Genomic DNA, 11,361 nt, shown 5'->3' with positions numbered 1-11,361 from the left:
GGGTCAGGGCCAGGCCGGGCTGGCTGGCGGGGAGGGACTGTGGTAGGCAGGACTGTGTCGTGTGTCCAGCCCCGCTCCGCGCCAGGTACTTTAGCGGCTGAGGGCTACTCAGCTCCACGGTCTGGCTGCAGTGTGATCCTCCCGGCCCGCTAAACCCTGGTGGGCAGTCGGGCTGGATCCTGCTGCTGGCTGGCGCTGAAGCTAACTTCTGAAAATGAAAGGAAATTACTGCGGGTGCTGGAATCTGAAACAAAAACAGAAAATGCTGTAAAATCTCAGCCAGTCTGACAGCATCTGTGGAGAGAGAATAGAGTTAATATATTGAGTCTGGATGACCTTTGTCAGAGCTAAAGACAAAATAGGGCAAGATTTACACAGCAAGGGTATGTCTGTGTAACTGACCAAGATGACATGGACAAAGGGAATGTGAATTGTGATGATAAAGGCTGAGAATGGTGCTAATAGCATCCATTAAGAATGTGTAAATGGCAGAACAAAGATGCAGAGTGTTAAAGGACGACCTGAGGAATGTGACAGATGGCTCAGGTTGGTTGGGGGGGCGGTAAACAAGATGGAAAGTGAGATTTACAAGTGGACAATGGAAGACATTAAAATTTAAAGTATGTACTGGAATATATAGTAATGGATTAATTAAATAAAAAGAAATGAAATAAATGGAGTGGAATTGGAGGAGAGAGTTGATGCTCTAAAGTTGTTGAACTCAAGGTTAAGTCTGGAAGGCCATAAAATGCCCGATTGGAAGATGAGATGCTGTTTTTCCGGTTTGCATTGTGCCTCACTGGAACATTGCAACAGGCCAAGGACAGATGTGGACAAGAGAGCAGGATAGTGTGTTGAAATGGCAAGCAACAGGGAGGTCTAGCTCCTGCTTGCGGAAGGACCCAAGGTGTTCTGCAAAGCAGTCAGCCAGTCTGCATTTGGTCACTCCAATATAGAGTAGGCAGCATTGGGAGCAGTGAATGCAATAGACCAGATTAAAGGAGGTACACGTGAAGGGCTGCTTCACACGAAAAGTGTTCTGGCTCCAGGATGATGAGCCGGGAGGAGGTAAAGGAACAGGTGTTGCACCTTCTATGATTGCATGTGAAGGTTCCATAGGCAGTGGGTGAGGTGTTGGATGCGATAGAGAAGTGGACCAGGGTGTACCTGTGGAATGTTGACAGGGGGAGTATGGGGAAGATGTGTTGAGTAGTGGCATAATGCTGGAGTTGGCGGAAATGGCAGAGGATGATCCTTTGAATGCTGTTGCTGGTGGGGTGAAAAGTGAGGACAAGGGGGACCCTATCCTGGTTCTGGGAGGGAGGAGAGGGGGTGAAAGCAGTGGTGTGGGAGATGAGTCAGACACGGTTAGACCCTGTCAACCACTGTGGGTGGAAAACCACAATTAAGGAAGCTCACTTTAACTTCTGAAGAGTCAGAAAGTCTCAAAAGTTAACTCTACTTCTCTCTGCACAGGTGCTGCCAGATCTGCTGAGAATTTCCAGCATTTTCTGCTTTTATTCTAGAAAGTTAAAAAATAGCGAGGATTGAGAGCCCATGTAAAGGCCGCACGGTAGCACAGTGGTTAGCACTGCTGTTTCACAGCTCCAGTGACCTGGGTTCGATTCCTGGCTTGGGTCACTGTCTGTGTGGAGTTTGCACATTCTCCTCGTGTCTGCGTGGGTTTCCTCCGGGTGCTCCGGTTTCCTCCCACAGTCCAAAGATGTGCAGGTTAGGTTGATTGGCCATGCTAAAATTGCCCATTAGTGTCCTGGGATGCATAGATTGGAGGGATTAGTGGGTAAAATATGTAGGGATATGGGGATAGGGCCTGGGTGGGATTGTGGTCGGTGCAGACTCGATGGGCCGAATGGCCTCTTTCTGTACTGTAGGGTTTCTATGATTTCTTCTATGATAAAGTCGTGCTTTCACTGTTCACTTGCTGATTTGAGATCATTCAGTAACACTGAGGCTTTTGAAACACATTGGAGGACTTTCTGGGACACTTCAACAAAACGTGGTTTTTGGGAAATTCTTTGTGGACTTGACCTGAAAACAGTCAATGCAGTATTATTATTGGAGACTTTGCTGGAGTCACCAGGAGAAGCACAGTGCATTGCTAGCTGTCTTCTTTACACCAAAGTGGAAATGGGGTCAGAGCAGCACAGCTGCTGGAGGAGGGAGGGACAGAAATGCAAGGAAGCCTCTCAGCAGAAGGCCCTTTATATCCAGGATCTTCAGAGGGCACTAGTCCTATATTCACATGACCCAAGAGCAGCGAATGTGTTTTACCAAGATCATCACACAGTCTGTTTATGGAAGGACCAAATGTCAAAGCACAACTTTATCACTTAATTTTTATGCCAGTGAAGACTTCCAGATTGTCACAGGTCATATCACTCATATATCACAATCTTCTGTGCACATCTGTATTAGAAAGGCCACTGAGATCAGTGCACTCTGAGGAATGCTTATGTACTATTCCCTATTGCCCGAGAAAGATAGGGTTAACAAACTTTGGGGTACGACAGGATTGCAGGATTCATAAAATCCCTACAGTGTAGGAGAGGCCATTTGATCCATCAAGTCTGCACCGACCACAATCCCACCCAGGCCCTATTCCCCATAACCCCACATATTTACCCTGCTAATCCCCTGACACTAGGGTCAATTTAGCACAGACAATCAACCTAACCCGCACATCTTTGGACTGTGGGAGGAAACTGGAGCACCCGGAGGAAACTCACGCAGACACTGGGAGGATGTGCAAATTCCAAACGGACAGTGACCTGAGGCCGGAATTGAACCCGGGCCCCTGGTGCTGTGAGGCAGCAGTGCTAACCACTGTGCCACCCAAGATGGATTCCTCATGATCCAGGGTGCCATGTACATATATGACCTCTTTAAACTCAGAGATTTTCCATAGTTTGAAGGGATTTCATTCCTTCACAGTGCTGCTGCTATGGGCCTACTGGCAGTACATCATGCAGACCTGTTGTCTAGGGAGCTACCACAATGCTTTACTAATGAGATAGCCATTCATCTCATAGATCTTTGGGCCATAACACAATGTGCATGTATAACTACTAGGTGACAAGGGATAGTCTATGATACTATGGCTCATGCCTCCCTGGAGGAGGATTAGCAGCTTTTAATGTTGGGTTATAAATGCACGTTTGTTTTTAATAAGGGATTAAGCACATGTGGGGATTTAAATGGATTGAATTGACTTTCATGAATTATAGTTTTTTTATGTAATGAGGTCTGCAATAGATATTTAGAACTTTATTCAATCTCAACATGACTCCTGGGGTCTGTCTATACAGCATATTGGGTCAGTTGGCATGGGGGGTTATTAAGGGTAAATAAAGGGTGGTGATTGGATGTCATGGGTTGACATGAATTGACACTAAGCTGGTGTAGGAGCTATAAGGGACCATGTGGATGGATGGGGGATTATGGATTGGCACTGGTAGGATAGGGGCCAAGTGTGGGTAGGGACATGGGTTGGTACTAAGTTGGCATAAGAGCTATAAGGAACCATGGAATGAGAGGGAGCATTGGTTGACATGGAGGATATGAAAGTCTATTGGGGGTGAGTTGAGGACGAGTTGGCGTAACGGTTGTAAGGAGTCTTGGCATGGATCGGCATAAAATGGTTGAGGTGTCATTTGGGACTGGGTAAGTGGCATGGGTTGGCATTGGGTGTGGATGGGTGGTGTGTGTGAGAGCAAGAGGGCCTAATGTTTAACAACTGGGACAAGGTCTCAAGAGAACCAAGGGGAGCTTTTTAAATAGCCTGCCTCGGCAGTTGGCAGCCCCCTAGGCCATCTCTGATCTGCATCCCCAGGGCAGCGGGCTCAACTCCATCTCTCATCCTACCCTGGAATGAAGATCCTGCCATTCGGGACACCTTTTCCTGTTGCAGGTGGAGCGGGCTGTGAAATTTCCTGGCTCAGTGCACCCACCTTGGGAGCAAAAATCTGGTCCAAGTTTCCATTTTTTCTGACTAATCAGAAAGAAAGCCATGGTAAAATAATTAGTTCCAATAATTGGAAATCAATTGCTGTTTAAATTAAACAATACAATTACACACCGGGACCCCAGAATTGGCAATGCTGGGAGAAAAGAGAATGCCTTCAAGGTGGAGTGACTGCCTCTGTTGGAAGAGAATGGTAGTGCCAACTGTACAATGTTAATACATCAGAGTGTCTTCATGTCTTTGGCTTTTGTACTGTGCGAAGCATAGAGGGGATTTGAAAATGGAGCTTTGGGAGTAAAAGGCACAGAACTGAGATAAGGACCTTAGATAAAAATGGTGAGAGTTGATGGGTTGAGGATAGGTTTTTCGTGGGATGGGGGGGTGGTTATGATCATTTGAAGGGGAGACAATGCCTGAGAGTTTTCAAAAAGTCATGGATCTTGACATAGTGGGATTATAAAGTGAGATTGGTACCCAAAGCTGGTAAAAAGCCATAAACACAGGAGCACAGATTATTTTGATGTTAGGGACAAAGCAATTGATGAATTTGTTGACAAGCAAATTGAGGCAGGAAATAAAAAGAGAAAGTGCAGGAAAAATTCAGCAGGTCAGACAGTATCTGTGGAGAGAGAAACACTGGAATGCGACCCCAATGCAATGATGGGAGTTTGGTGAGCTGAAGGAAGCTTAAATCTCTTTCTACATATTTCCTACTGTTTGTATTTAACAATTAACTGAGTTAATCGAATGGCAGAGAATGACTGAAAGATTAATCAGGAGAAAGAAATTGGAGTGTGAGAGGAAGTTAACTAGAAATATGAAATGGATGGTAAACATTTGTACAGATATTTGAAAAGGAAAAGAGTGAGGTGGGTGTCGGTACTCCAGAGAGTGACAATGAGGAGTTAATAGCAGATTATAAGGAAATGGCAGATGAAATGAACAAATATTGTGCTTCTGTGTTCATTATAGAAGATACAAAAAACATTCCAGTAATAGCTGTAAATCAGGAGGTGAAAGGGCACGAGGAACTTGGTGAAATTAAAATCACTTTGGGAAGCGGGACTGAACAAATTAATGGAACTGTGGGCTGACAAGTCTTTTGAGACCTGATGGACTTCATCTTAGGGTTGTAAAAGAGATGACAAATGAGGTTGTAGAAGCATTGGTGTTAATTTTCCAGATCTGGAAAGGTTCCATCAGACTGGAGCGTAGCAAATGTAACCCCCTATTCAAGAAAGGAGACAGAACGCAGGAAACCAGAACAAAAATCTCAGCAAGTCTGGCAGCATCTCTGAAGAAAGAACAGATATAATATTTCAAGTCTGGATGAGCTCTAACAAAGAGTCATCCAGACTTTAAACATTGACTGTTCACTCTTCACAAATGCTGTCAGACCTGCTGAGATTCTTTAGCATTTTCCGTTTTTGTTTCAGATTGCAGTATCTGCAGTAAATTGCTTTTATAACAGGAAACTATAAGCCAGTTATTACCTTGACGTCTGTCATGGGGAAGGTGTTAGAATCAATCATTTAAGTGGTTATTTGTATTAAGTTGGACATTTTGAACAACTCAAGGTAATTGAGAAGACTTTGCAAGATTTTGTGAAAGGGAAATCATGTTTAACCAATTTATTGGCGTTCTTTGAAGGAGTAACATATGCCATGGATAAAGGGGAGCCTCTAGACTTATTTTACTTGGAGTTCCAGAAGGCATTTGATAAAGTACCATATCAAAGGTTATTGTGGTATATGGGACTATGGATTCATTGGCTGGTCAAAAACAGAGAGTATGCATAAATGGGTCTTTTTTTTCTGACTGGCAGGATGTGATGAGTGGAGGCCTGCAGTGGTCTGTGCTGGGGCCTCCGCTTTTTATAATTAATCAATGACTTAGATGAGGGGAGCAAAGGCTTAGTCACTAAATTTGCAGATGATACAAAGATTGGTAGGAACGTATGTTGTGAGGAGGACAGAAGGAGGCTGTAGACAGATATAGATAGGTTGAGTGACTGTGCAAAAACCTAGCAGATGGAGTATAATGTGGGAAAATGTGAAGCTGTTCACTTTGGCAGGTAAAAATTTTTTAAAAGTATTATTTAAACAGAGAATGGCAGCACAATTCCAAGGTGCAGAGGGTTCTAGCTATTCTCATGCATGAATCACAAAAGGTTAGTATGCGGTTTCGGTAAATTATTAAGAATGCTAATAGAATGCTATCCTTTATTATTAAAGGAATTGAACATAATAAGGATTTTATACTTCAGTTATACAGTTATCACTCACCTGATGAAGGAGCAGCGTTCTGAAAGCTCGTGATTCCAAATAAACCTGTTGGACTTTAACTTGGTGTTGTGAGACTTAATTCAGTTATACAGGGCATTGGTGAGATCACATCTCAAATACTTTGTGCAGTTTTGGTCTCATTATTTAAAGATGTAAATGCGTGGAGACAATTCCAAGGAGGATTACAAGATTGAAATGTGGAATTGGTGGGTTGTCATATGAGGAAAGGTTGGACATACTGAGCTTGTTTCCACTGGAGTTTAGAAGAATGAGGGGTGACTTGAAGCGTACAAGAGTTTGAATGGTCTCAAAGAGGTGGACATGGAAAGGATGTTTCCTCTTGTGGGTGAATCCAGAGTTAAGAGCAATGTTTTAAAATGAAGGATTACCCTTTTAGGACAGTGATGAGATTTTTTTTCTCTTAGATTGTGCAACTTTGGAGCCCTGTCTCCAATGGTGGAGGCAGGGTCATTGAATATTTCTTGGGTGGAGGTAGATAGATTCTTGTTAGGCAAGAGAATCAAAGATTATCAGGGGTAGATGGGAACATGGAATTCAAGACACAAACAGATCAGGCACAAACTTATTGAATAGCAGAGCAGGCTTGCAGAGTCAAATGGCCTATTTCTGCTCCTATTTCGTAAGTTCATAATATTAGTGATTTGAGTCCAGTATGACTTCTTTGGAATTGAAGAGAGGTAGAAATGTGATGGATAAGTTTTATGCTGGTAAAAAGTGGGCAGGGTCAATTAGAACAAAAGGGAAGGTCAGGGATAAGTTAGAGAATGGGAGAGATTAAATACCAAGGAGGTCATGGAGCAAAAGGCAAAGGGAGTAGTAATGGTAGTAGTAGTAGTAATAAACAAAAGTGATCCTGAGTAGGTATTAATAGCAGAATAAATGTCTGCTTTACCTGAAGGCAAAGATTGAGGACTTGTAGAGTTTAAATTTAGGGTGAAATGCCCAAGTGTAACTTCCCATCGTTCAGTGGGTACACTTAGATATATGTAAAGTGCACTGAATTATTTAGAAAATGTCAGAAAGTGACAGTGCCAAATGGATTATCACATAATTTTGTAAAACTTTGAATAGAAATACTGTAAATGAATTTTATACTGTGACAGTGATTTGTTTATCTTTTCATACAGAAACAGTACAATGATGTCAGTGATGAGGAAAAAAGCTACAGAACCATTATTCATACTTTGGGACAATTAGAATGCTCAGTTAATAACTGTCCAAAAGTAAACATTAGATTCAATGTAAAATGAAGGGAACAAAAATAACATCTAGATTTAATTTGGAATTTATTTGGCCACTAAGTTAGTTTAGCACAAAGCAGCCCTGAAAGTGTGTTAAAAGAATTTCACTATCAGTACTCATTTTGAAAATCAAACCTTTACAAAGAAATATTAGTATTCACATTATTGACTCCTTTTTATTTAACAAAATGTCTTCAACCTTAATAGTTAATATTTTAAAAGGGTCCTGGTACTGAACCATTTTCTTAAAATATTGATTCAATTCAAGGAGACAATCTTACATTTTTTATTTTTATACAAATACAAAAATCTCTTAAAATAAAATTAACTTGTGCAATCATATTTGCTTCATACACGCAATCATGTGCTTCTACAAAAAAAGCATTGAACTGGAATACTAGAACATCCTCATTAAAGTACAAAGATGAAAGCATGTAGAACACTGAAGAACAATTAGACCATGACACCATAGAGACAGAAATGTAGCACATTTGAAACACCAACATAAAATGGATATTATATTCACTGCACATCTGGTAAATAACAGCATCCTTATTGGATTGGGGTCACTTGAACACCCAATAATTATTTTCTTTGAAGTGCAGTTTTGTTTTTTAATTTTGCATTTCTCACTTATGTGTAGCAATTCCTCAGTAAGGATCACACTTAACTTCCTCATTACAAATAACTTTGCAGTAAGGCTAAAATACACCAATGAGATTACTGCACATCCTTTTCTTTTATGTTCTGTGCTTAAGGTGAAGAATGTTGATACCGGGAAGTGGATCATTACGCTATCATCAAGTACTCCCGGGGTCAGGTATAGCACCACCAACAGAGATCAAAGTTCCCTCTGTTCTGTTCCAACGAGATGCCTCAGCACTAACCTCAGAACAGCGTTCCTGTTGCAATTGTGTACCCTTTTTCCCCATTATCCATAGCTGAGTAAAACTGCCAATTAGCATTAAATTCAGGGCGCTTATATGCTGTAAACCCATACTTAGTGGAACTGAAATAATTTTATTCAAGCTCAATCCACCCAGTCCAGCAAACAGGATACATTCATCTCTCATGTTTGTATTGGATTTGAATCCAAATATAAAAGATCAGAGTCTAATCAAAATACACCACTCTGTTCCCTCCATATAGCTTATTATGCATACAATACAGCTTGTCAGACAATGAAATTGGGAAAGATAACAAGCTAAAACCAAATAAAAAAGGCACAATTATACAATGCAATTCACAGGATATGAATTACTTTGACCTGAACCAATTTCTCCAAAAATCAAAGAAGATAAATGGCCAGTCAAGTCATTTAAGTGGTGTCTGTATAGGAAGGACAAAACTCCCTTGCCCATTTTTAATGGTGCCATGAGACCTTTAGAACATCCATGATCATGTAGATGGGGTTTCATTTTAATTCCTCATCCAAAAGTTTGCATCACCAATAACAAACAATACTGTGCTACAGTAACAGCCTTAATTATAGGCTTAACTCGAATGCACTGCCTTCTGGAAGTAAATTTTGTTTTTACTGTTTGTGTAGCAAATTAACAGAGCTATTTGCACACTCATTGTAGAGATTGTTTAATTGAATGGAAATGAAAATTGGTCACTTTCTATAATGGGTGGATAATCCATTCCATTGCTTTACTAGCCAAGCGGTGCAGACAAATGTGACCCCATCCCCAAGGCATACAAATATACTACCAATTGTGCCAAGTAGACACAATTAATAAATTTACTTTTAGCACTTGCATTTTTAGAACATGAGACAGATTGTGGAGTGACCAGTCAATCAGAACTTGTGAAATTCATTAACTCTTTCACTAGTTACTGCAGATATGTAAGCATTATCTCGGATGGTTGTGCAAAAGAAATTCTGCACTTTTGAAGTTAATTAAGCTCTGCTTTCAAAACAACATTATGAAAAGCTGCATTGGAGTGCTATTTATTATGCAAATTAAGCATGTTTCAAGCAATCTTAAAACAGAGGTAAGTTTAAGAAAGAAAGAGACAGACAGGAGAAGAGGCTTAAGGGGGAATTCCAAAGCTTAAGGCCTTGCCAGCTGATGGCATGGTCACCAATGATAAAACAATTAAAATTGGGTATGCTCAACAGACCAGAATTACAGGAGCACAGGTATCTTGAGTGTTGTGTGCTTGAGGATATTACAGGGATATACAGGGAGGGGTTAGACCATGGGGGGGATTTGAAAACCAGGATTAGAATTTTAAATCAAGGTATTCTTAGCCAATATAGATCAACAAGCACAAGGATAATAGGTGAGTGTGTGTGTGGCAAGTTAGGGCATAGGCTGCTGAGTTCTGGATGACCTGAACTTTATAGATGCTAGAATATGGGAGACTGGCCAAGCGTTGGAATAATCAAGTTTAGAAGTAATGAAGGCATGGTTTCAGTAGCAGATGAACTGAGGAGAGGAGTCAGGCAATGTTACTGAGGTGGAACTAAATGGCCCTAGTGATGGAATGAGTTAGTTCAGTAAGTGCTTTAACCATTCATTGGTTGTAGTTTTACTCCTAATGTGCTTTATGTGGTACCTCTTTCCCATGTAATATTAATTTGACTGTTAGCTGTGCATTCTAGTCTTCATTCAGATACAAATGTAGCTAACATCCTGCAGTCTTCTGATAATGCTATGGGAAAATGTTAGAAGCAAAACTACATAACTATTTTTTTGTGCCGTTACACATTAAAGAGCTGATCAACTCAGTCCAGTCAGCTAGAAGAATGCACTGGGGGAATGTAGAACAATTGTTCAGAATCCATTACATGGATACTTGGAATAAGTAACATGTTCCCCATGATACAATCCTGCTTAATGGAGCAAACTCACACTTTTAAGTGGATTTCCCAAGCCAAACTAAGAATGAGCTTGTATAGTCCCAGTACAAGAACAGTGCAAGGTTCACAATCAGCAAATTTTGTGCTACATATTTAAGTCCAGAGATTTTCTGGGTATTTCAATTGAATCTGTGGGGACAGAGTTTACACTGCTACTGAAACTTGAGCGCCTCATGGACACCTGCGTTGCAGTAATCTGCCGCAATTCTTTGCGGGATAATCTTACAGGAGTAATAATATGAAGTGGTGATGGCTTTTCAACTATCTGCGAAAGCTTGGTTGAGGAAGCATAGGCATTTGCTGGCTGTGCTTCATCTACCACTTCTGAACTGAACTCTTGCTCATGGGTCATTCTTGTAGTGTCTGGTGGCATTTCAGAAATTTCTTCCCATAGTTTCTGTTTTGTGTGCGCTCCAGATGTGGCTGGAGAATTGTTATTTCCTTCTTCAATACTCTTAGATGGTCTTGAAGCCCATTTTTGTTCCTTTATATAAACGTCTGTTCCTGTTTGGCTTAATACTGGGTCACCAATACCATTATCTGAAATCAAATTAATTTTTAAATATTACATTCTCTTATAAAATCCTTTGTTAACCAGCAGAATATTAATATTGAGGCTAATTTTCCACTTCTGGTGCAAGTCATGGCTAAAGAACAGATGTTAAATCTATCTGAATATTTGTAAATAGCATCCAAATTAATTGGTCAGGTTATTTTCATTATTACCTCACAGATCTGGGTGCAGGGCAGATCAAGTGTAGTAACTTTGAAAGCGACTTGTTATGGCTTCAAGCAATAATTGATTTATTAACAATATATATTTACACATAAGGGTCTGACAGAACTACAATATGTGTCTACTCTCTACTCCCTGGCTCCAACAGAGGTTCCTCCCATCCCAGCGCACGCGCTCTTGCTACCAATTGGCTTGGTCTCTCCACAGGATCTGGCCCAATCACGTAG

At 40.9% G+C, this 11,361-nt stretch overlaps 1 protein-coding gene across 1 annotated transcript in view; it reads right to left on the bottom strand.

Moving 5' to 3' along the window:
• Window positions 1-7,805: 7,805 nt before the first annotated feature.
• The window catches only part of LOC144494912 (kinesin-like protein KIF27), an 82,380-nt gene continuing 78,824 nt past the window's right edge, over window positions 7,806-11,361 (bottom strand). The window contains exon 19 of the mRNA XM_078214480.1: window positions 7,806-10,938. Within this exon, the coding sequence (XP_078070606.1) occupies window positions 10,484-10,938 (455 nt within the window). The 3' untranslated portion in view covers window positions 7,806-10,483. The remainder of the gene's footprint in view (window positions 10,939-11,361) is intronic.

The sequence above is a fragment of the Mustelus asterias genome, chromosome 6, assembly GCF_964213995.1.
Source record: "Mustelus asterias chromosome 6, sMusAst1.hap1.1, whole genome shotgun sequence".
Classification (NCBI taxonomy): domain Eukaryota; kingdom Metazoa; phylum Chordata; class Chondrichthyes; order Carcharhiniformes; family Triakidae; genus Mustelus; species Mustelus asterias.
The sequence above is the reverse complement of the archived record's forward strand: the minus strand, read 5'-3'. Positions and strand labels throughout refer to the sequence as shown.